The following is a 27362-nucleotide window of genomic DNA, read 5'->3' as shown; positions in this document are numbered from 1 at the left end:
GAAATTTTTGGCTCAATAAATTTTATATTCTCATAAGAAGAAAATTTCGAAGCATAAAAGTAAAAACTATTCAAGATTAAAAAGTAAACACTCCAACCAAAACGATACTTAGGCAAAGCTGTCTGTAGACAATAGTTTATCTATGGACGATAAGAAAATAACTCAACTAATCAGAGAGAATTTTTCCAAAGTATACCAGATTATTAGCAAATCTTACTCAACGGGATTTTTATGAGTAAGCATTCAACCCTTGTGATTAATTAGCACAAGTATGAGCTTTATGCTCATCGAATGAATATTCTATACGGTTAATCCCTCTTTTTTCTTCTTACTTTTGGAGGAATCCCTTTCTGATGTGAAAAAGTATCATAAAACTTACTGTCATCAAAGTAAGAGACTAAGTTTGAATCCTTACCAAAGGAAGTTTGTATGGAGGATTTAGATAGCCTGTTGATAAGATCCTTGTATCCTTTAATTATCAGAATAAGGTTGTCCTTCATATCTCCATTTTTGTTTCCACTTACTGGCACCTTTCTCACATCTTGACCATCATCCTTCACTTTAGGTTGAGAAGGACATTTCTGAAATCTCCTTGACCGATTTGTATTAATACTACAATTAGTTCGAATGTTCGATGAGCATATTGAACTGACTTTCCTGGAAGAATTCACATGGTAAGTACTAAAACCGATAGGTTTAGACATCCGAATGCCAGTTACACCTTTGAGAATTAAATCTAAGGTGTGTTGAAGTCGACCAAAGTAATTATCATTCAGTTTCAGTTTGCTCTACCGTGGAACATGTCCTTTTGAATCACAAAAAATACATACCTTCTGATCACCGAAGTGATTAAAGTGATAGCATTAGTAACATCTTTAGAAGATTTCTTCCTTCCATGAGATGTGCTAAATCCATGCTCAGTGGGAGAACCAAGCACCTCTCTAGCGATAGGAAGAGTTTATAGTTTAGCTTCTAAAGCTGGTTTCATTAGAGAAACATGATTAGAACTAGCCATGTTTTCTAAAATCACAGCAGAGTCAGAAGTAATTGGTATGACTGACTCCACATAACAACCGACATTTATCTTGAATAGAGAGATTACTCAATATTCGATCTATTTCAAGGGCATCTTCTTTGAGTTTAGCCTCGAGTAAGATTCGGGAGGAACAAACTACAACATTTTCCTCACGAAGGACCCTTAATTGGGAATCATGATCTTTTACCGTACCAACCATTGTATTGACTTTGTGTTTCAGGCTATTGATTTCAACTGCCTGGATTCTAACAAGTTTTAGAATCGCTGCACTCTCTTGGGCTTCTATCCTTTCTACTTTATAATCATATTCGTCAGTAAGATAATCAGGATAACACATATCAATACTTGTCTGTTTCGTAAGAACAAAATGTTCATCTATATGTAAGATTGACAAGTCTTTCTCTTTAATATATTTCATAGAAACAAAACTTTTGTATCTGGTGATGCGTTTGTCAGAGATAACACTACTGTCTATAGACTCAGATTGCTACAAACACAGACTTATGAGGTCTTAAATGTGTTTGCCTGCTCTGATACCAATTGAAAAAGTAGGGGTCTAACAACCACACCCAATATTTCGTTTTGGCAATCTGTATGGACTAACTCCAATATAATTCCAAGAAAATCAACTAGATTTTAGACTCAATCAAGGAAAATATATGCAAGAGTTATATCTCAATTTCTCAAATCGACTGCAATCGAACATATAGAAATCTGTGAGCTAGATTAATATGATAAATAACTTGGATGGCACCAAAGACCAATATCCAAGCGTCAATCGATTTCAATCAACATCCAAAGGTTGGATTCACCAATTGATTGAACCACGCACAACCTGTGATATTCCAATTATATAAAAACTATAATGCGGAAAAGAAATAACACAGACACCGGAAAATTTGTTAACGAGGAAACTGCAAATACAGAAAAATCCCGGGACCTAGTCTAGATTTGAACACCACACTGTATTAAGCCGCTACAAAATCTAGCCTACTACAAGTTAACTTCGGACTGGAATGTAGTTGATACCTAACCAATCTCACATGGATTAAGGTACAGTCGCGTTCCTTACGCCTCTGAATCTTAGCAGTACTCTACGCACTTGATTCCCTTAGTTGATCTCACCCACAACTAAGAGTTGTTATGACCCAAAGTCGAAGACTTGATAAACAAATCTGTCTCACACAAAAAAGTCTATTGAATGGATAAATATGTCTCCCATAGAAATACCTACGAGTTTTTGTTCCGTATTTTGATAAATAGAGGTGAACATGAACCAACTGATACACCAGACTTATATTCCCGAAGAACAGCCTAGTAATTACAATCACCTCACAATAATCTTAATCGTATGGTTGCGAAACAAGATATTGTGGAATCACAAACGATGAGACGAAGATGTTTGTGGTTACTTGTTATCTTGCCTATTGGAGAATAAATCTCGAGCAAATCTTATAGAAGATAGTACTCAATATGATAGAACAAAGTAAGATCAGAACACGCAACTACAAAGAAAATACTTGGGTCTGGCTTCAGAATCCCAATGAAGTCTTTAAGTCGCTAACCTATAATGGTTTTTAGGAAAAACCCAGGTTAAAGGATAATCGACTCTAGTCTCAATTAGTATCACACAAGAGGTGTGGGGATTAGGTTTCTCAGTTTCTAGATTTCTCCCTTATATAGTCTTCAAATCAGGGTTTGCAATCAATGTTACATTGGTAACAAAGCATTCAATATTCACTGTTAGAGGAAAACCTGATTAGAGTCAAGCTAATATCTTTCAACCTTTAGATTGTATTAGCTTGTTACACACAAATGAAATGTGCCATCATTTAGATATGAGTAACCGTACCTAAACGTGTAGACTTGGTTGGTTCAACAATAGTTAACCGAAGTTAGCCATATGAGCACTTTCATATCAACCTTGTTCATCTTAAACAAAACTAGTTCAAATGACTCAAATGAAACTAGTTACATAGTTGTTTAATTGTTTATATTCTCATAGAAGTATACAAGACACAATTGAAGCAAAATCGGTTTTGATTCACTCGAACCGATTTATGAACATTATAGCCACGGTTTGCAAAGATCGCATTCCATATTATATAAATGTATTTGTTCAAGAGTATGTAAACATACATAACCGATATAAGAACTTAACCCACTGAGATATGAAAACGGGTACGCATACCTAAGTTCTCGAACTTGGTCTTGTTCGCCGTTATGCAAATGGGTATGTATACTGTCGCTCATGACCGAATTCAGTTGAAATCAGTATGCATACAGGTATGCATACTATAGTTCCCGGACTTCAAATGTTAAATCAGTACGCATACAGGTATGCATACTAAATTCCCGAACTTGGAATATACATGCAACAGTTAGCATACAAGTACGCATACTGTGCTATATCCAATCAAATGTTAATTATTCTAAACTCCAATTTCAATCATTGAAACATTCTTGGAAGACGAAAATAGTTGTCTCACACAAACTATTAGCTTCAAAGAAATTTCCAAGTGATCAAATGATCAACACGAAACATTCTGAGTGAATATCTCACACAAATCATGTAAGATGTTACCAGGCGATTTTCACATGATCATCTTTTGACTTTCATTAAGAACAAAAGATGAACTTGGTTAAAGCGAAATCTTACCAACACATATTTTGAGAAATATGTAAGCGAGTTAAACTCAGCTCGAAATATCAAATGTGTATAAAGTAAAGTCTATATAGCTATACGACTTTGTCTCAATAAGAGATAGAATAGAAATAGACTTCTGAGTGATAGATGAGTTCAAGTCTCTACATACCTTTTGTTGATGAAGTTCCAACAGCTCCCCTAGTAGTTCTTCGTCTTCAATCGACGAACGCCGTGAAGTTTAAAGCTCAAATACACAATATATCCTAATCCGAGACATAGCTATAAGTAGACTAGAAATCAAGACTGTTAGAGCATAGCTCGGTTGAACCCGCCAAGCGTTGGTATGTCAAGTTTGGTTATCATATTTTAGTGAATGAAAACTCATGTTAAGAGTCGTTTGATTATGTACTAGAGTCAACTTCGTATAGGTTAGCTTGAAAGTATTAGGATATGAGACATTACAAGTATTGCGAAGACTTGAAGATGTGAAGAAGCAAGGAGATACAACGACAACAATCATCCTTCCACTTGAGGTTAGTGATATTTGACTTGAACTATTTCATTCCCTAATGTATCTTTCAAGTCGTGCATATTAAAAACAAAACTGCGAAGCATACTTGAACTCTAGATAGACATAATATTAAGGAATACAATACGAGGTTTATTGCTTAACCATTAAACTTTGTAGATAAGACATCGCTATAATCATTTGAATGCTATTGTGATTATGTATGGGTATGAGGTGAAGATTTCATCCTAGGGGACAATATTTTACATGTGTTCAAAGGAAGTAAGTTCATGAACTTGGTTTGTGAATCGAAAAGGAAATCTCCAGGCGTTATTGGGATTGTTATTCATTGCATCTATTTTGAACATCCAATATGTGTGATTTCGTAGAACCATTCATGACTTGTTGTTTTCTTGGTAAAACTATTCACAAAGGCCTGACTTATGTATTGGTATGACTTTTATTAGTGAAACCGATCTTAAGTAATCACCTGAGATGGTATGATCGGGTTTGTGATTTTATGTCTGACCAAAACTGGGAAAAGGGGAACCGATCCTAGTAAGAGGTGCAGTACATCACAAAGGGGAACCGATCCTTGTATGAGGGCAGCATGTTTATTAGCAAAAAGAGGAACCGATCCTATGGACATGTGCAACACATTTTTAGGAAAAGGGGAACCGATCCTATGGACATGTGCAACACATTCAAGTTAGATACCATATATATGTGGGGAACCGATCCTAGTATCTAGTCAACCGAAATTTGGAAAGCTAGTGTGACTATGCACAATACTCACATGAAGGTAGAACCGTTAAACCCATGATTTATGATTGAATGTTATTTGATCAATCACAAAGTTCTTGAAAGTGAGATGAACCAATTCTAAACTTGTTTGGAAGTGTTGCAAATCGGTTTCAAGGTTGTAAGTATGAAAGAGAACTTACAAAGTCAGGATGTCGACATACTTTGAACACGTGTTGTGAATGTTTATTATTTAAATGTTCAAAATTAATCCTTAATATCTAAGGGAAAAGAATCCCAGGATCGAAACATAAATAAGTTAAGAATCTTTTAATTAAGGTTATTAATTTCATTTTTAGGAAAATAAGAATTAGTAATGTGAATTTACTAATTAAAGATTTTCTGAGAGATTTCGTTCATTATTTTTGGACAGAGCATTTCCAGGAATTATGGAAACCGAATTTGTGCTTTAATGAATATCTTGAGAATATTTTCGGTTTTGGAAATTCCTTTGTGTCCAAACTTCCTAGTCTATAAATACTTGAAGTTTGCATTTCTAGCAAACTAATCCTTCGTAACAGCAAACTACCTCTTGTTGTGCTGCTACTGGTGAAACCGCCTATTCAGAGAGGAGAGTAACCTAATTAGGCGAAAACTCTTACGGCCACTCAGTTTAAAGTCTTCTTTGAGATTGAGAATCTCTATTAGTACCGTTGGTGGGAAACTAGATAATTGCGGTTTATCTTTTGTTTTCATTGATTTGATTGACAAATGGTGGTTGAACTTTGATTGCACCTAGTTTGTTTATGCTTGAGGATCTTCTCTTCTGATATAAGATTCACTCAAACTAGTTCAGAGTTTCGACAGGGATCTTTAGACTGTTTGTAGTTCTAAAGACGTTCTTGTGATAATCCAAGCAGACTCCGTTCTGTGCGTGATTGATCACAAGAGATTCAAGTGATTGTGTGCTGGTGTTTATTGAAGATCTAAGAAGATTTGAAGACGAAGAAGATATTGAAGATTTCTGATTTGTGGGTTCATAATCTTTGGTGTGCACAATACTTGTTTCGGTAAAAAGAGGATCCAATTAATAATCGGTTTTATCCTTGTGATAGAATTGGATTGATTAATTAAGTAGATCGGCATCAACACAATTCTTTGGATTAAGAGTGTTGATTGCAAAATATTAATGATTACTTTGGTAAATGAGCATAAGATAGATCTAAGGACCTGACGAAGGAGTTTATGTTAAGATAAACAAAAGAGCCTTTGTCCGACTCATATCACTTGGTTGAAGAGAGTTGATACCAAACAGATTTGTTGTTCCTTTACTGTTTGGAATACGAACCAAAGGAACTGTTCCAAGTAGGTGACTTATTTATAAGTTGGAGGCGTGGGAATATAGACGGAACTAGGTGAACTATAGGTTTATTTGCTTGGTCTCAACTGTACGAAGTTAGGTTTCATTTTGTGTAGCGGCTTAATCTTGAGAGTATCCAATTATGGACAAGGTCCCGAGGTTTTTCTGCATTTGTGGTTTTCCTCGCTAACAAAATATTGCCGTGTCATTTACTTTTATTTTTCACATTATAATTGTTTTATTATAATTAAAGTAAATCACACAAACGTTACTTCCTATTTACTTGATAAGTGAATCCTATTGTGTTTGGTTAAGTACGAACCTTTTTATCAAGTAAACATACTTCGTTGTTGTATTGTCTCGATCTCGTATCTATAGACGATCACACGAAATGTGAACTGACAGACACATTTTTGTGACCGAATTGTCCTCAATTTTCAGTATTGTTGGTACTCGATTTTCTACTTATTATGGTGTTTTATGTGTTTGTAGGTATTTTTGGAAAATAAACATTTTTGGAAAATTCGGCTCAAAAAGTTGGTATGGCCACCCGGAGGACACGTGTTATTCAGATTCTCAGTTTTGGATAAGGGGCACTTAACTGATAAGGGGCACCCCAGGGAGCCAACTGCTAATCGCACCCCATTACTGTTTAAGGGGGATCCATCTTCTTCCTTGATTTGAAAAGAAAAATTGGCGAGAAATTTGGTTTCAACGGTAAAGGATTTATTATCTTTAAGATAAGAATATCTTCTTGCCTTACAAACATGAAGTTTTGAAGAAAAAGGAAGTTATCTTGTATTAAACAAGAAAGATATCATTAGAAGATTTTATCTTGGATTTTATTCTGCGAATTAAAGAAGATATGGGTTTAGTAAAGACATATATAGAATAAAGAGAAGGAAAAATTTCAGAAGATATTTTTAATTAAAAAGAAAAATATTTTGGAGTTATGGAAGAATATATTTGAGTGATGTGTATTTGTGTGTATAAATAGAGAGCTAGAGAGCACATTTGTGGGGAGTTTTGGGAGAGAAAAGAAAATCACTGCTTTAATAATTTTCTCACATTTTCATCATTTGTAAACCATCTTTGAGCATAAATGAAATCAACTTTTGAGCGTGTTTCCATCATGATGAGCTAGACCCAATCCTTGGGATGACGGAGGAAGCTATCTTTCCAATGAAAAAGTGGCAATTCTTAATTATTTAATTCGTGCAATTTTTATTTATGATTATTTTCCTAGATTGAAAATAGATTTTATGATTTTTGTTAAACAATTGTATTTTCTTTTGATGGAACATGCTTAGCCTAGGGTTTTGATGTCTCATGCTTTGGATTAACATTTGTTGTTTCTAAAAATCTACTTTTGCAATAGTTGAGAATCAATTTGAACGTGTGAAATTGCATGATTATAATTAGTATCACTTTGGAATTGGTAAATAGCGGAATCCTAGCCCCAGTCTCTCCATAATTCTCACAACACTTTTTATTCGAGTTTGTTATTTTTATTTTCATTTTTATTTTATTTGTTCTTCTTTACGTTTTTGAGTTTTTGTCTTTTCCTTACAGATTTTGGAGTTTGGAGCGAAAGAAAAATTTGCCAAAGCTTTTGGTGAATACTTAAAGAATTGGAGTAAAAGCAAAGCGAAAGGAGCGAAAGAAAAGAAGAATAAAAATTAATTAAAAAAAAGATATATGTATATATATATATATATATATTTTAGAATTTTTTTTTTAGATTGTCTTTTTCTTTTGCACTTTATTTTTGGACTGTGGACTGTGGACTTTGAGACTTTTTTTTTTAACCCTACAGAAGGGTAGTTTAAATATAAATTGTTTGCAGAGAAGGACGGCGATTACAATATCGCCTCGGCCCCTCGGGTTCGTACATGACATAGGATTCGTGGCCCGAATCGACTTCAGTGGTTGATCCCCCGTCTGGAACGGGAGGTAAGTTTATCTAAACACCCGCGAATCCCCTATCAGCGGGTTTACTGTATTCCTTCGTTTGCATATATGCTGAGGAATTGAAAACGGTTGCTTTAATTTCCTAGTAAAGGGCAAGGACTGGCCATACAAGATAAGGGTTCGGATTTCATCACCGTTCTCTTCTTGCCCGCCTTAGGAAAATGAAACCAAACGCGAACCTAAGCCTAAAATTTTGACTAAAACGAGACCTATAGGGTAACGAGCTTGATAGGAAAGTGGTTCGAAAAATATTTGTTACTCTTTTGAGCATACTTTGAAGTTTATGATGGTTTATGTGAGTAAAATATGCCGCCTTGTAACACCGGTGAGGCCTTGGGTATCAAAGCTCCACGTAGCTTCCCTCGTCTCTATTCAACTTATTTTAACTCGGATTGATTCCAGATAGGTTTGCTTAAATTGTAACGAATTCCCTTTCGAAGGATTAGAAGCTGGTCTAGAAACAATCTAAGTGGAGCCATCATGCTTTTTGTTTGCTAGAAATCAGTAGGTTTGTTGTGGTGGAGTCAGCCTTGTTTGTGTTTGCATAGAACTTCCCTTCCTTTTAGGATTTATTTCTTTTTCTTTTGTTTTTAGTGTATGCCCGAGGTTATTAGAGAGCGGTCTTGGAAAAGAAACACTCTAGGTCGTTTGATTAGTGATAAACCTAGTAGTTCTTCTTGTGAAGGCGGGAAGCTCGAAGACTCTTCTTTTGAGAGCCCTGTCTTTGGAAATTTCATCTTTGAAAACTTGACAATTAGTGAAGAAAGTACTCCTAGTCCTTTGGTAGTGCCAGAAATGGCAACTTTGAAAGCTTTATTAAACCCAACTAGGATCTCTCGTCCGTCTTGTATCAAGTTAGCTGAAATCGAGGCAAATTATGAACTCAAACCTAGGACTTTACATATGCTCCCAATCTTTTTAGGAAAAGAGAATGAGAACCCCTATTTTCATGTTAGGGAATTTGAGGAAGTTTGTAGTACTCTGAAAATTAAAATCCTTAGTGATGATGCGTTGAAACTTAGGTTATTCCCCTTTTCCTTGAAACTTAGTGATGATGCGTTGAAACTATACAGCCAAATCTTGGCTGTATAGTTTGGCTTCTGAGTCAATTGAAACCTATGACCAACTTACATCTACCTTTATACATAAGTTTTTCCCAAGGAACAAAACATCATCTATTAGGACACAAATCTGTACTTTTTCTCAACAAGATGGAGAATCTTTATATAGGTATTTAGAAAGGTTCAATGACTTAATATCTCAATGTCCTCATCATGGTTTAGAGATGGTTAGGTTAGTTCAGATCCTCTACGAGGGTTTAGATTATTCAACAACAACCACGGTTGAGTCCTTATGCACAGGTGGGTTTGAGAAGAAAACTGTTGACGAGGCGATGACATTTTTGAATGAAATCGCCGATAAGACCCAACAATGTGAAAATAGTAGGGAACCCCAGAAAATAATTCTTCTAAGTAGAGGAAATGTCAATAGGGTAGAAGGATCTTATGAGTCAGATGCTAAAATAGCAGCCATAGCCAAAAGGTTAGAAGCCTTAGAATTAGGTCATTCTAGTGGTAATAGTGGTAGACTAGAGCCTTTTTGGGAAGGCCATACTATTGAGGAGCAAGCCAATGCTCTTTATAACAACACTAGATTCGATAACCGTCAGAAGTTTGACCCATATTCAGAAACCTATAACCCTGGCTGGAGAAACCATCCCAACCTTTCTTGGTCTAAGGGCCAGAATCAAGGTCAGTCTAGTAATTCCCCCAGGTTTTGGCTATACTAAGAATCCTTCAGATCCTGCACAGTTTCAGAACCCTTCGGATAAGAAGATTATGAGTTTAAAAGAGTCTCTTGCTTTGTTAACTCGTAACATTGTGCAGTTTCAGAAATATGTTGCTCAAGGTTTAGAAGAAAATAAGAGAATAGGTCAGGCTAACTCTCAGGCTATTTCCGAGTTGAAAACCCGGGTTAATCAGATAAATGAGTCTTTAAGAGAAAGAGGTTAGTTTCCTAGTCAAACGCAACCCAACCCTAGAGGAATTAATGAAATAGGTGAAATACCATCCGATCATGTTAATGCAATAACAACCCTTAGGAGCGGTAAAACGGTAGACAATAAGGTAGCCATGCCTAATGGACATACTGTAGTTCCACCTTATACTTCCGAAGAGGAACCCATAGCCGAGGAAACTGAAACAATTTCTAAGGAGTCCCAAGAAATTCCTGATAGGACTACCTATGTGCCTAGAGCCCCATATCCACATTTGTTAGCCCCAACAAAGAAGGAGTCGACTTTCAACGATATAATGGAAACATTTAAGCAGGTGAACATCAACATTCCATTATTAGAAGCAATTAGGCAGATGCCCGCTTATGCAAATTTCCTTAAATATCTTTGTACACGAAAGCGTAAGCTGAATGTCCATAAGAAAGCCTTTTTAGCTGGTCAAGTAAGTTCAATTCTTCTGAACCAAACACCCCCTAAGTATAAGGACCCTGGATGCCCCACCATATCTTGTGTGATTGGTAATCATGTAGTTGATAAGTCATTGCTTGATTTAGGAGCTAGTGCTAACTTACTCCCATACCATGTGTATACCCAGCTAGGACTTGATAAGTTGAAACCGACCAAAATGACACTTCAATTAGCTGATAGGTATGTCAAAGTGCCTCGTGGTGTCATAGAAGATGTTCTTATTGAGGTTGATAGGTTCATATACCCAGTGGATTTTTTTGTTCTAGATGCCAGCCTGTTCAGGACCCAAGCGCTCAAATACCGGTGATTTTAGGTCGCCCATTCTTAGCCACATCTAGTGCTGTCATCAATTGTAGAACCGTACTTATGAACATATCTTTTGGTAATATGACTACCGGGCTAAATATCTTTAATGTCATTAAGTCTTATGAGATAGATGATTTAGAAGTGGTGAACATGATTAGCACTCTAGTTCCTGATCCTTTAGCCTGCACTATGTTTGATAATCCATTATTTGATGAACCTTTCAGTGCTTCGGAGGATGTAACCATAGATAACACCTTAGTTGATGAGCCTGTGATAGAGATTTTATTTGATAATCCATTATATGAGGATATTGTTCGTTTAGATGAACAGACCCCAAAAGAAGCTAGTATCTGTGCTTACTTTATGGAACCTAGAACCCATCCCATATATTTTGGTCCATTTGAGGATATTGTTCACCCTAAGTTTGGGGGTAATGATGACTCTAGTGATCGTCATGTATCCCTAATTGAAGTCCCTAACTTGGGACTCGAGCTTTGTGCGTCTAAGATACTACTTGAGTTTCTTCAAACTCTGTTGCTCGATCCTCCAGATACTGTCCATGAAGAAACCCAATTCTTAGAGACATGTCATTCGGTTGAACCTGTTTTCCTAGACACTTATATAGAGCCCAAAGAGATACCCCAGACAAATCTAGTTGCCTTGATGAAATCCCTAGATCAAGTTATGCTCCGTCAGCTCATTTTTTTAATCCAAGATGGTAGTCTTTCTTTTGTATCTGCATTATTGGGTTCTGAGGACCCGCAACTATTTCGGTTATTGGTATATGACTCTGGAAGGTGACAACTTTTTGAGTTATTTGATTTCCAGCTAAAGGCTTTAAATTTATCATTTTCTGGGAGGCACCCATGCTCATGCTTACGGTAATATCCTTCCTTATTTATTTTTCGATCCATCAAGTGGTAACAATTTCTCCTTGTTCATGCTTTTAATTTCATCTTTAGAACATTGAGGACAATGTTAGATTTAAGTTTGGGGGTGGGGAAGAAACTTTTTGTTAGCTTTTAGTTGCAATAAATAAACTCCAGAGCCTAGAAATTTATGTTTATTAAGGTTGGCACTAACCAATCTAAGTGGATGGGAACATCTTGGTTATAGGAGTTGAGGAACCAATCTGATTAGATGGAAACATCTAAAGAGTCTATTCATAAAAGCACAGAGCTCAGGTGTTAGAATTAAGAAAAAGAAGAAAAAAACATGGTAGTTTCGCCATATCTCGTTGAATCCTAATCAATCTGTTTTTTTTAAGTGACTTGGTGAGGCACACGATTCAAGTTGTTACCTTTGCTAGGGTGAATTAGGGTGATTGAGATACCAAAAAAAAAAGAGACCAGACCATCAGACCAACCGGAATAAATTAAATAAAGTTGACCATTGGTGCCCTTGTATATGCCAATTGTGTTGACCTAGAGTTAGGTTTATCGAACACTGGTCCCCTTGTATATGTCAGTTGTGTTGATATTAGTCAGACCTCTCAGTCCATTAGGATAGGTTCATATTGGCAGAGGCCTTCAGACAGATATGGGAAACACCGTTCACTTTAAACCATCTACTTTTCTCTTTATCCATCTTCTTAATCTTTCCATGTGATTGGTTGACTCCGGTTATGATGTCGAGAAACTATCTGAGTAGAGCTCTGTCACTTATATATCAATTTTAGTATGCTGAGTGAAACTCGTGTACAACAATTGGAATTTCGCATCAGGGTACTTCTTCCTGTAGTCAATGAGAGTATGCCAACCAAGGAGATTCTTTAGTGCCTTCCAAGGTTTTGCGTAGATAGCTAGGGTCCGGAGTATAGGTTTTGTGGGTACACCTCTGGTAAACCCTCCGGAGACAACACTCCGCCGCTAGGGCCACCTAGCGGTTTAACGGCTTGCTGCACGTGCTAAGTGTAGTCATTTTTATTTTTCTAGATTAGATTTGCTCGATGACTAGCAAATAATAAGTTTGGGGGTATTTGATAGACACATTTTTGTAACCGAATTGTCCTCAATTTTCAGTATTGTTGGTACTCGATTTTCTACTTATTATGGTGTTTTATGTGTTTGTAGGTATTTTTGGAAAATAAACGTTTTTGGAAAATTCGGCTCGAAAAGTTGGTATAGGCACCCGAAGGACACATGTTATTCGGACTCTCAATTTTGGATAAGGGGAACCTAACTGATAAGGGGCACCCCAGGGAGCCAACTGCTAATCGCACCCCATTACTGGTTAAGGGGGCTCCATCTTCTTCCTTGATTTGAAAAGAAAAATTGGCGGGAAATTTGGTTTCAACGGTAAAGGATTTATTATCTTTAAGATAAGAATATCTTCTTGCCTTACAAACATGAAGTATTGAAGAAAAATGAATTTATCTTGTGTTAAACAAGAAAGATATCCTTAGAAGATTTTATCTTGGATTTTATTCTGCGAATTAAAGAAGATATGGGTTTAGTAAAGACATATATAGAATAAAGAGAAGGAAATTTTCCTGAAGATATTTTTAATTAAAAAGAAGAAGATTTTGGAGTTATGGAAGAATATATTTGAGTGATGTGTATTTGTGTGTATAAATAGAGATCTAGAGAGCACATTTGTGGGGAGTTTTGGGAGAGAAAAGAAAATCACTGCTTTAATAATTTTCTCACATTTTCATCATTTGTAAACCATCTTTGAGCATAAATGAAATCAACTTTTGAGCGTGTTTACATCATGATGAGCTAGACCCAATCCTTGGGGCGACGGAGGAAGCTATCTTTCCAATGAAAAAATGGTAATTCTTAATTATTTAATTTGTGCAATTTTTATTTATGATTATTTGCCTAGATTGAAAATAGATTTTATGATTTTTGTTAAACAATTGTATTTTCTTTTGATGGAACATGCTTAGCCTAGGGTTTTGATGTCTCATGCTTTGGATTAACATTTGTTGTTTCTAAAAATCTACTTTTGCAATAGTTGAGAATCAATTTGAACGTGTGAAATTGCATGATTATAATTAGTATCACTTTGGAATTGGTAAATAGCGGAATCTTAGCCCCAGTCTCTCCATAATTCTCACAACACTTTTTATTCGAGTTTGTTATTTTTATTTATAAAAATTAAGTCTAAAAAAGATGCTTTCAAAAGTCTTGAACGAACCATTACTTACCACTTCTACAACCACTGTAAAAATACCATCATGAACCGATTAGTTGCATTGTCTCGACTCAGTCCATAGACAATCACATTCGGAGAAAGGACTTATAGGTAGGATAAGTTTTAGATTGAGGTATATTAGGGTACCTTCGTATTTTCAATTGGTATTTGAGCAGGCAAACACGAAAATATCTAACAATCTGTGTTTGGTGCGATCCAACCTATAAGACTGAACTCGAGTTCTCTTGAATCGACTTCAATTAACGTACCGCCAAGATTTGACGGAACAAACTATCTATGGTGGAAATCTGCTATGAGATCTTTTCTTCAATCACGAGACTTTAATACATGGCTATTAGTCGTCGATGGTTATAGTCGTCCAAATATAGAAAATTCGGAAACTGAATTTAAACGCTTAGTAGATTTTTCGAACGAAGAAAAGGCTCTTGTAAAGCAGAATTCAGATGGTTTGGATGCTATAATACATGATGTAAGTCGTGATCTACAACATCATGTATCAACATGTTAAACTTCAAAAGATGCTTGGGATAATCTTCAGATCGTATTCGAAGGAAATTCATCAGAGAAATAAGCTAGACTTCAAACTCTCACTTCCGATTGGGAAAACCTTCGAATGGATGACAACAACATTTTTGAAGAGTTTGATGTTAAGCTCTCTGAGATAATAAATGCTTCTTTCTCATTAGGAAAGGTTATTTATGAAAAGGATATAATATGCAAGATTCTCAGATCGTTTCCATCTAGATACGTTTCTAAGAAGCATGCAATCATAGAAGCAAACGATCTTTCAACTCTCTCACGAAGCAAACTCGTTGGTAAGTTAAAGATCTTTGATCATGAATCATAGTCTATTCAAGGTAAAGGAATCTCTTTTAAAGCTGCAAGAATTCTGAAAGCTCTAATGGAAAGAAATAGACAGATGGATGATTCAGATGAACAGATTGCTGAAAATTCTGATGATGAAATTGAACAATCATCATAATTTATTACTAGACAGTTTCGAGATCTCTTAAAGAAAAGAAATAAGAGATTCGTTGAGGATACTCATCGACCTTCTCGCCCACATGATCGAGTACCTTTCAAAAAGGATCATGAAGAAGATGATGATTATCAGCCACAATGCTTAAAGTGTAAAGGGTTGGTCATATTGCTAAAGACTGTCCCAATCTTAAGAAATACTCTGGAAGCAAGGCTCTAGCTGTAACTCTAGATGAGACCTCTGATTCATATGATTCTGAAGAAGAGGAAACAATTAATATTGCATTAGTTTTTAATCTTATTCCTTCCTCCTCCATTACTGATTTAACCATTTTAAGAATGGACATGTCTTCCGATGTTATTAAATCACCTAATGGTAAAGGGAAAAATAAGACGCGATGCAAAAACTGTCTCAAAAACAGAATTGCTAAGAGTTGTGTATGCAATTCCAGTCAATCCCAAGATACTTCGTTAGTTCGAGGTAACAAAAGGATATCTTTTCATGCTATACTAGATCAAGAACACTCTGGTTGTTCAAAATTCCATAATGATAGAAAATCTCATACTAATGCCACCCGATTGGTATTGGAATTCTTTCCTCACCACGTGTGCCAAATCTTTGAGTGAGGAAGAAGAAAAAACAAGGCACTTTTGTGTAGATTTTGGAAATAATATCTAGTATTTGAAGATATTTTATATTTTATATTTTTAGGAATATTATATTTTCGGTATTATGAAAATTATAAAAAGATCTTTCTCCTAATTTGATCATTCCTTGTCCGAACTATGGGTCTGGATCAAATAGATTTTCTGGAAAAATATACTAGATCAGAAAGATCACTTGAAGAATAAGCCTAGATCATCTCTTGACATTAAGAGTAAAATCAAAAAGGGATATTGGCTTAGCAAGAAGGGAAGAGAGAATACTCTGAAGAAAAATCAGTGTATTGAAGCATTGACACAGTTTTGTGTTTAATCAAAGACAAAATTACATGTTCTTGCAGAATCCTTCACGAAAATTACTCATCTGTAAGAAATGATGGTCAAGCAACAAGGTTTTCTACTTGAAGAGATTCAAAAGCTGAAGAGTAGTAATCCGCCTTCATTTTGCACTGACATGAAGGACTGAGTTGCAGTAAAATAGACATCAATTTTTGATTTCTTTCAATGATTGTATTGGTCTATTTTGAATAAAACTATTATGAATAAAATTATTTGATTTATAATTTTTCTTGTGATAGTTTTCAGTGTACATAGCATGTGCTTGAATGCTTTTATATCATTGCTATGTATGTTTATGGGATGTTTGATTTCGGTTTTACTACCTTAATATTCGATCTTATATTTTGTGAACCCTTGTGGTTTGGGTGACTTTTTGATTGAGCAGGATTAAGTTCTAGCTCATATTGGTAGGCTTTATCAAAGAATCATGAGGGGTTCTGGTAGAAAAAACATGTGAAAAAGTCACAATATGTTGAATCGGTTTTGGTTTAGCATAAAAGCATATATGTTTCGACGGTTTTCAATTTTTGCTTGCAATTGTTAAAACCGATTTTCAACCTTTCTCTGGTAAAGGTTGGTTGTTGTTATTTTTTTATTTTTTTTTTGCATAAGGATGACAACATGATGATATTTCGATATCAGTTCTCCCTGGACGAAGATACAAACTTATTGGAGAAGTGGATGCGAAATTTGAGGTAATAATCTTGTTATTTAATTGTTTTCATGTTTAAGAAAAGCCTGAGTTTATTTCATATATATTTATTTCTTTTGCTTAACAAAATTTCGGTACAACTGATGTTTATTCCATTATGTGTGTATGGATGTATGTGTGATTCAATTGGTTCCGGTTAAGAAAAACTATTGCTATATTGCTTTATTGTATGGTATCAATTGTTTAGGCTTAAAAATTTCGGTGCAATTGCAGTGCTATAATGTGTATGTTGTTTCAATTGCTTCCGGTTGAGGTGAATAATTATGCAAGTTGATTTATTTGTTTTGTATGAATTATTTATGGCTTAACGAAATAAAAGATTTTCGGGATGAGTTGTTTAGTCCAATTCGATTCCAGATAAGAGAAACTAAGTTAATTCTGATCTTAGTTAGACTTATCGAAGTGAGGTTTCGGTTGTTCAAGTCTAATCGACTACGTACTCTGTTTCTAAGTACTCGGAATGTTCTATATATTCTTTGTATTCACTACCTCAACGAACTTTAAGCATTAAAACAAGAAGTCCAAATATGTGGATGGGCCTCCTCTTACTGCAGCTCAAACTGAGCAAATTGTATCTGAGCGGGAAAAATATGGTTTGGTCCTTTTTTAGGTGGTCCCATGTCTATTTGGTCCTTTCAAAAATCACTTTTTCCATTTGGTCCATAATTATTTTAAAATATCAAAATATCTAAAGTACCCATTCTCTCTCTTATTTTCTTTCCTCCTCGCCTGAATCATTTTTCTAGTTTTCTCTCTCTTCTTTATTTTCTCTACTAATTTCTCTCTCCTCTTAACCTTAATAGATAAAAGTGTAAAAATTAAATATCTCTCAAAATATAAGTCAAAAATTAATAAATTTTATATATTCGGAAAGCCCTCGACGATAGCTTTCCAACGAGTACCATTGTCGCTATGTTTCAGAGCATTTCGGTATAATAGTAGTTCATATTCGAGAATGAACACTATTTTATAACATGGTAGTTCATTCTAGTTCTAGCAGTTCATTTCGTATAATGAACTCGTATACACTAGCAATTTATTTTGTAGAATAAACTCATAGTAATTGTTCAATTTGAAGAATGAAGTTGCAATGGTAGTTCATTATTATAGTTCATATTGAAGAATGAACTCGTGATAGATGTTCTTAATTTCGAATGAACTCATAGTAGTTGTTCATATTGTAGGATTGATAATTCATGTTGTAAAATGAACTCGTAATAGTAATTAAGAATGGTAGTTCATATTGTAGAATGAACTCGTAATAGTTGTTCATTATGGTAGTTCATTTTATAAAATGAACTCGTAAACGGTGGTTCACACTGTAGAATGAACCCGTGATACGTGTTCATATTGTATAATGAACTCGTAATAATAGTTCCTTATACCAGTTCATTTTGTAGAATGAAGTCGTATGGTAGTTCATTTTGTAGAATGAACTTGTATGTTATTTGATCCAAAGAGTTCACTTTTTGGAATGAACTAACTAGCATGATAGTTCATTAAATTAGTTGATTTTGTAGAATGAACTCGTATAATAGTTCATTAAAGTAGTTCAATTTGTAGAATGAACTCGTATAATAATTCATTTTATAGCTTAAAAATAAGGCAAAAATTAAAAGTTCTGAAACATAGCGATAATGATACTCGTTGGAAAGCTATCGTCGAGGGCTTTCCGAGTATATAAAATTTATCATTTTTGGACATATAGTTCAAGAGATATTTGAGTTTTAAGTTTTTATTTAATTATTTTTATTAAGAGAGATAAAAAAGAGAAAAAATGGTATTTTTGACACTATTAAAGTACTGTGAAATCATTGATGACATCATTGCGCGTGAGTATTATCCATCCTAGGACCAAACAATAATTTTTTGGCTAAACAACAATTTATATTTTTAAAAAAGACCAAACAGATAGTTGACTGGGTCAATTGGACCAAACTAACTCTAATATATTATTCTTAGGACCAATTGGTATTTCCTAGGGCTGCACATGGGTCGGGTTGGGTCGGGTTTGGCCTCACCCACCACCCGACCCACTGATGGTGGGTAATTGAACTTTTCACCCGCAACCGACCCACCATAACAATGGGTCGCTTTTCACCCAACCCACAATAAGGCGGGTTGGGTCGGGTCGGGTGGTGGGTTACCCGTCATATTTTATATCTTGCGGGAAATTGAAATCAATTTCAAATGAATCCCTAGATTTATTTAGAAAGTCAAGAACAATCAACAGTACATAGAGTTCAACTAGTTGGGAACAAGTTTTAAGTTGATTCATACCTTCAGTTCACTAATCAAGATTCAAGAACAACGAATTGACGAAGGAAGAAGAGTCTCTGTGACTCTGTCTCTGAGAAGGAGAGAAGAAGAGGCCGAAGTGATAGGTGTGGGCTGCGAGTGCGATGCTTAGTTAGGGTTAGGTATTTTATTTTTTCAATCCAATGGCTGAGATTCATTCTAGGATAGAAAATCTAAGGGGTAGCATGCTAGGGAATATTGGGCGGGTTGGTGGGTCGGGTCGGGTGAAGGAAGTTCCTACCCGCAACCGACCCAACATACGGTGGGTTTTCACGTGCCTCACCCATAGTCGACCCATACCTAGGTGGGTCGGTTCGGGTACGGGTATTTTTCGACGGGTATGGGTCGGGTCGGCGGGTCGAGTCGGTTATGTGCAGCCCTAGTATTTCCTACTATCTGAGCTCCCACCAAGATTCGATTCAGAAGATCTCTGCAGAACCATAACTGTACAGAAAGATCCTCGTTGATAAGCGTACTTACAGGAAACTTTTGCATGTGCCTGAAGATGATGACGGAGATTCAAATGGTTAATCAGAACGCTTCAAATGGACTTTGACTTGAATGTTTTTCTTTCAAATTGAAAGAAATATGAATTCAAATTCGAAAAGTTCAACTTAAAAAAGCAGATAAGAATTCAAATTAGAAAAAGTTTAACTATCATGAATTAGTGGGGTTTAGAACTTTAGTCCCCAAGAAGTGATAGCTTCACTTGTATGATGAGATATCCAATCCCTTCATCACGCCACCATGGATGAAACTAGCCGGTAGCTTAATAAAAGGGTCGGATGAGAAATTCATTAATCGCACATACCATGGAAAGAATTCATTTCCACTGGTGGTCTCATAAATCTAGATATCACATAAATTTTATCACCCAAGTTGCAAAGAATTCAACATCAGACGTTGGGCGTTTACTGTATAAAACAATGAAATTCGTTTCAAACTCCCTCCCTCTCAAACAACAAACAACAACGAAACAAACAAACCAGACTTACAAAAAGTCTTTCCAACTGGCCAGTACTTTCATATAAACCTTAGAAATACCAGCATTAATTCAGATATACATGAAATTCGAGAGTCTGCACTACAAGTGAAACTATCCTCGTATGTATACCAATACAAAGTAAAACTAGACGTATTAAATCAGCCAAAAACTATGTAAATTAATAGAACTGTTTCATTAGAACGAAAAAAGGGATAGAAGAAGTCAAAACATTTAACTTTAAAATCAGAAGCCCCAAACCATAATATGTTCTAAAAGACACTTGAACTGAAACCCTAAACATCTTGCCACCGCCTGTCAAGCACCCAAGTTTGCAATTGAATGCCTGTCAAAATGAAGACAAAACAAGAGAGAAGACTGCAATGACAACAGATCAAAGCAGACCACAAAACACGATTATATAAAAACATATCCCTACTAATGAAAACAAGACCGTTCCTCCCTCCGACTGCTCTCACCCCTCTACCCAAGCGCACACTTCATTTCTTCTTGGCAGCAGACTTGGTGACCTTGGCACCTGATGGGTCTTTCTTCTCAACTTCCTTAATAACACCAACAGCAACTGTCTGCCGCATGTCCCTCACAGCGAATCGTCCAAGAGGTGGGTACTGAGAGAAGGTCTCCACAACCATGGGCTTGGTTGGAAGCATCTTAATAATACCAGCATCACCATTCTTCAAGAACTTAGGCTCCTTCTCAAGCTCCTTTCCAGATCACCTATCGATCTTGGTGAGGATTTCGGCAAACTTAACAGCAATGTGAGAAGTGTGACAGTCAAGAACTGGGGCATAACCATTACCAATTTGACCGGGGTGGTTCATGATGATGACCTGGGAGGTGAAGTTGGCTGCTTCCCTGGCAGGGTCATCCTTGGAGTTGGAAGCCACGAAACCACGCTTGAGATCCTTAACAGCAACATTCTTAACGTTGAACCCGACATTGTCACCTGGAAGAGCTTCTTGGAGAGCCTCGTGGTGCATCTCCACGGACTCAACTTCAGTAGTCAACCCAGTGGGTCCAAAAGTGACAACCATTCCAGGCTTGATGAAACCAGTTTCAACACGTCCCACTGGCACAGTTCCAATACCTCCAATCTTGTAAACATCCTGAAGTGGGAGTCGGAGGGGCTTGTCTGAGGGCCTCTTTGGCTCAGAGATATTGTCAAGAGCCTCAAGAAGAGTTGGTCCCTTGTACCAGTCGAGGTTGGTGGACCTCTCAATCATGTTGTCTCCCTCAAATCCGGAGATGGGAACAAAGGCAATTTTGTCTGGGTTGTACCCAACCTTCTTCAAGTAAGATGAGACCTCCTTCACAATTTCATCGTATCTAGCCTTCGAGTACTTGGGAGTGGTGGCATCCATCTAAAATTAATAAAAAATGAAAAATATCAGTTGGTATCATACAAAAATGCAGATAAAGATATTTGGAAACTAGCTTATACAAACAAGATACTATTTGAAACTAGTATACCTTGTTACAGCAGCAGATCATCTGCTTGACACCAAGCGTGAAAGCAAGAAGGGCGTGCTCACGAGTCTGGCCATCCTTGGATATACCAGCCTCGAAACCTCCAGTGGTGGAGTCAATAATGAGCACAGCACAATCGGCTTGAGAGGTACCAGTAATCATGTTCTTAATAAAATCACGATGTCCAGGAGCATCAATAACTGTGCAGTAGTACTTGGTGGTCTCAAACTTCCACAAGGCAATATCAATAGTAATACCACGCTCACGTTCAGCCTTAAGCTTGTCAAGAACCCATGCGTACTTGAATGACCTCTTGTTCATCTCAGCAGCCTCTTTCTCGAACCTCTCAATCACACGCTTGTCAATACCTCCAAGCTTGTAGATCAAGTGACCGGTGGTGGTTGATTTCCCAGAGTCAACATGTCCAATGACAACAATATTGATGTGAACCTTCTCCTTTCCCATATTGAGTTATTAGCAAGAAACTGAGTATCCATCAGAAGCACAATATAAGCACATCTTAGAATAAAAAGCAAATAAAATCTCTAAGAAAGAAAAAGTGATACAAGCAATTGCACCAAAAACTCTGCTCAGAAAGGTACTTAACAGACATGTCAATGATTTATATTCGTGAATGGTTGCAGTTAACATCACAGGTTTTGCTTATTCAATTAAATATCATGGAAACTGGAATAAAATAGAGAAAAGTGAACAGACGCAAAAAAAAGAAAAAAAAAACTTAATACCAACAAGAGAACGGTTCTGTTATAAAAACCTCGTGAAATTGATGTTGAATCAAGAAAAAATATACAAAATCAGCATGATGAAGAATTTCAGTAAGTATGATTTCCATCCACACATAATATAATAAAACCAGACCAGCTCTGCAGATCAAATTAAGCATAATCCATAGATGCAACTATACAGATAACATACGAATCTATGATAACCGATTAACGAAATTGAATAAATCAGCCACAGATGGTATCACTAATCTATAGGATCCATCTGTTGATACAATTCGATTTAATAAATAACTGAAGATACCATGAACGATCATCATATACAAATCATGAACAAAAACAAAACAGGAAAGTCGAAAAGATTGTAGTCAATTGAACTATTTCTGCTTCCAAAAGTTAGGGTTTAGACAAAAAAAAAATGATCTGAAATCAAACCCCAAAAAAATACAATTAGATAGAAAGAAAGGTAGAACAAACCTTAAATTGAAGAAAAAATAATATCGCCTAGCTTGAAGTTCCCGCAGCGTGTAGAAGGAGGAGAGTGAGGAAATGTTAGGCTCCTTACGCTTATAAACCCTCACTTTAATATTGTTCAGGGCTTCATCGTACGGTTTCATTTTATACCGTCGATTATTTACTCATCTAACGCTGTGAATGGACGCCTAGTGTGGACATGGTATACACATGATGTGGAAATTTGGATACGTGGCCCTCACTTTACTTGGTCTCCAAGAGATGACGTGGAAACTTGGGTACGAGGCGTCGAGGCCATCATTTACTTGGTCTTCAAGAGATACCGTATCCATTGGATGAGGACACTAAAATTTGTCCCTTTTTTTTTTCTCGAGGAAGGAATGTTGTATTAAAAATTAAAAATAACAAAAGGGTAGGATGCTTGGAAAAATATTTTGCATTCAATCACACGTGTAAAACTGTTTCCAATTAAACAAAATCCGATTTACAAGAATGGTATGTTTAATACTCGAGCACAACTCCTTTACTACCTGTTAGGAAACCGAAATGCATTTGTGTGAAATGAATGTGTGAGAACATGTGTATTGTGTGTATGTACTGCCACCTAACAGTTAAGATGCACGTTAGTCACCGGTTGTGCAAGTCACAGTTTCGTGTGTTTAAATAAAGTCTGTAAAGCTGTTCTGAGTCTGTAAGAAAAACAATTAAATTTGAAATGAAATCAAACAAGTGAAGAATGTCTAACGACATGTAATCTTCTCAACATGGTATCAGATACCTTTCAAAACCCTAACTAATTCCAAATCTCAAAAACAGATTCCTAATCAATTTTCAAATGACAAATTCAAATAAACACATTCCATTAACATTCAAACCACCATCAAAATTATCTGCAACCAATTATCCTCTATGGAAATCACAAATCGCTCTCCATTACTACGAAGTTATGATCTAATTTTGATTTGTTGATGGTTCTTTTCACTGTCTTGTGATGTATCTTCGCCGAACATCCACTGCTGGTGTTGCAATTGTCAATGATCCTGTGTTTGTTAATATTGATTCTGATAATGAATTTGTTCCAAACCCAGCATACACTTATTGGGTAAATCAAGACACTGGTCTTTTATCTTGGTTATTTTCTGCTTGCACGGAAGAGATTTATTCTCAGGTTATAGATTGCACATTTTCTCATGAGATCTGAAATTGATTAGAGCAAAACTATAACTCTACTACTAAATCTCGTCTTTTACAACTCAAAACTTATCTGATTGGTTTGAAGAAAAGTTCAGATTCAATGTTGGTTTATTTTAATAAGGCGCGTTCAATTTCCCATCAATTAGCACAGATTGGTAGAGATGTGTCTGATGAAGATTTGGTAATTCATATATATTACAAGGTTTACCTTCTGAGTTCAATGCTTTTAAAAGTTCGATCTGCACTCAACAATTGAAGGATGAGAATCTTATTACTTCACCGGAACTTTTAGGATTATTATTATCTGAAGAAGCTAGAGTGAATGCTGAATCCAAACTTGATCTTAATGCTGCTTCCGCTAATGTGGCTCAACAACAAAAGACATCCCCAAACTCCAATCAGTTTGATCACCAATATGCAGGTTCAATCACTTATCCACATAATGCTTATCCTTCCAATGATTATCCACATTATTCTGACAATCAGTCCTGGTATACTTCTTCTAATCGTGGCGATTTTGGAAGATCTGGTAATTCTGTTTTTAGACTTAATAGAAATGATGAAAGATTCAGAGGAAGTTTTCGTGGTGGTAGGAATGGTGCCAGATTTGGTCGTCAAGGAAATTCAAACAATTTTTATCCACCAAAATACAGCCATCATGTTGAGTGTCAACTTTGCAAGAAGCCAGGCCACTTAGCTCCAAAATGTAGATATAGATATGCTAGATCCTAGTGATAACACAATGATGCAAGCCTATTATACCTCTAATGCATCTTATTGTGATGATTATGATGATTACTGATGCCATGAGCCTGAAGTATTTGTTGTTTATAATGAAGAATCTTCTAATGCATCTTATTCCTCTGGATGGATACCTGACTCAGGAACTATGCATCACATCACTCCTAACTTATCCAACCTCAATTTGCACTCTGAATACCAAGGCACTGATCAAGTGAGAGTTGGCAATGGAGAAGTTTTGCATATTACTCATACTGGCTCTTCTACATTACATAGTGACTCTGTTAAGTTTACTATTGCCAATGTTCTTCATGTCCCATCTATTATCAAGAATTTGATCTCAGTACTTCAATTTACCGAGGAGAATAACTGTTATTTTGAATTTCATTCTGATAATTTTTTTTATAAAGGACTTGATTACCCACAAGGTTTTGCTTCATGGTCCTGTTAGAGATGGTTTGTATCACATGGAGTTCACCACCATTCAGCTAAAACAAATATTATCCTCCGGAGTCTCTTCATCAACACAATGACACAATAAGTTTGGTCATCCAGCCTATCAAACACTCAAGCATATTCTATCTTCCGTGGATGAGGTTATTGATTCTCATTTATCTTCTAAAATTTGTTCTTCTTGTCAGTCAGCTTAAAAACCATGTTATTCTTTATCCAACTGGCTCAAACACTAATAATGTCTATGGTCCTTTAGATTTGATTTATTCAGATGTATGGGTGTCACTATTGTGTTCCACTAATGGCTACAAATGTTATGTTTCTTTCATTGATTCATTTAGTAGGTTCACAAGGTTGTATCCACTAGCTTATAAATCTGAAGTTCTTGAAACATTTATTATATTTAAAAATCTTGTTGAGAATCAGCTTAATAGAATAATCAAATTTATTTAATCAGATTGGGGTGGTGAATATAAGAATGTTTATACTTATTTAGATTCTTATGACATTGGACATAGAGTTTCCTGTCCTCATGCTCATGCACAAAATGGCACAGCTGAAAGGAAACACAGACACATTGAAGAAACTGGTCTGGCCCTGTTACATCATGCTTCCTTACCCATATCTTTTTGGTCATATGCTTTTGAGACTGCCAATTTCTTAATTAACAGATTGCCTACATCAAATCTAGATTATTTGTCACCTCTATAATGCTTGTTCAATCTTAAACCAGATTACTTGTTCTTACACACATTTGGATGTGCTTGCTATCCATGCTTGAGAAAGTTCAATCATCACAAATTGGAACCAATATATGTTCAATGTATTTTTCTTGGTTACAGTCATATGCACAAGGGATGTAGGTGCTTCAATCCACATACAAATAAAATTATCATATCTAGAGATGTTAAATTTGATGGCTGTCTTTTTTCGATACGCCAATTTGTTTCCTTCTTCAATTATTTTTCCAATCATATCCATCATACCCTCCATAATACTTGCAAGTACCTCTTCATCTGTACCCACACTTATTTCTAATGAAGTTGATGTCTCTTCTACTCCACCTGCAAATACTTCTATTGATGGTGGTTTTTAGCTTAGGGTTAAAATCATAAAACCCTAGTCAGACAGTGACGTCACAGAACTTGAGTAATAATGTTTCCACCAAGCGCATTTATTGAACCCTTTGATATGTCTGCGAGAAAATTACCAGGGTACCTTTTCTTAATGCTAATTAGGGTTTCGTTAGGCCAAACCCTAATTTCCACACCACATGTGCCAATGGCATACCGTGCCAGCCACATCTCCGCGCCAAGGCATGCCAACCATGCCAGCCGCACCACATGTGCCAATGGCATGCCTTGCCAGCCACATCTCCGTGCCAAGGCATGCCAACCATGCCAGCCGCACCACTGTGCCAAAAGCATGCCATGCCATCCACATATCCGCGCCAAGGCATGCCAACCCTGCCAGCCGCACCACTGTGCCAAATCCATGCGGCCTTACCACCATGCCGCTGGCTGCCAAACGAAGGGTTGCAACAATCAACGGCTACCCTTCCATCTGATATGCATATCTCAGCTGTACAAGTTCTCCACCTAACGCATGACAACTTCCGGCCCAAGGCCAAACATCAAGGTTTATGCCAAAACCCTAATTTTGGCCACGCCTAAAACATGTCGGCCCTACCATATTCCACTGGATGCCCAACTAAGGGTTGAAACAATCAACGACCGCCCTTCCTCCTGAGATGCAAATCTCAGCCGTACAAGTTTGCCATCAAACGCACGACCACTTTTGGCCCAATTCCAAGCACTAATTTCGGCCGCACCTAAACTATGCCAAAACCCTAGTTTTTGCCGCGCCTAAACAACGCCAAAATCCTAGCTCGGCCGCGCGTGAACCATGTCGCTGGTTTCCAGACGAAGGGTTGCAACAATCAACGACTGCCCTTCCTCCTGATATACGAATCTCAACCATACAAACTTGCCACCAAACGATTTGTGGCAATCTCTTGGCCACGGTGCCAATTCTTGGCCACGACGCCAAAACCCTAATTTGGCCGTGCCAAGAGCATGCACGCACTA

At 36.5% G+C, this 27362-nt stretch overlaps 1 protein-coding gene and 1 pseudogene across 1 annotated transcript; both read right to left on the bottom strand.

Annotated features, from left to right (window-relative positions):
- Positions 1 to 9444: 9444 nt before the first annotated feature.
- LOC113300713 lies at positions 9445 to 9544 on the bottom strand (annotated as a pseudogene).
- A 10794-nt stretch (positions 9545 to 20338) lies between these two features.
- On the bottom strand, positions 20339 to 23009 carry LOC113298537 (elongation factor 1-alpha-like). Its single transcript, XM_026547305.1, has 3 exons — positions 22891 to 23009; positions 21674 to 22155; positions 20339 to 21564 (listed from the first exon to the last, which is right to left on the bottom strand). Exons 2-3 carry the CDS (start codon positions 22133 to 22135, stop codon positions 20917 to 20919), a joined length of 1110 nt encoding a protein of 369 aa, XP_026403090.1. The 5' UTR covers positions 22136 to 22155; positions 22891 to 23009; the 3' UTR covers positions 20339 to 20916.
- Between the last annotated feature and the right edge of the window lie 4353 nt (positions 23010 to 27362).

This window comes from Papaver somniferum, chromosome 7, assembly GCF_003573695.1.
Source record: "Papaver somniferum cultivar HN1 chromosome 7, ASM357369v1, whole genome shotgun sequence".
Taxonomy (NCBI): Eukaryota; Viridiplantae; Streptophyta; class Magnoliopsida; order Ranunculales; family Papaveraceae; genus Papaver; species Papaver somniferum.
This window is presented reverse-complemented; position numbering and strand designations above follow the sequence as displayed.

Coding starts and splice junctions, on each gene's coding strand:
- LOC113298537 (XM_026547305.1), bottom strand. CDS start 22,135: ATGGGAAAGGAGAAGGTTCACATCAATATTGTTGTCATTGGACATGTT. Junction 21,565..21,673: donor TGATCTGCTGCTGTAACAAG/GTATACTAGTTT, acceptor TATTAATTTTAG/ATGGATGCCACCACTCCCAA.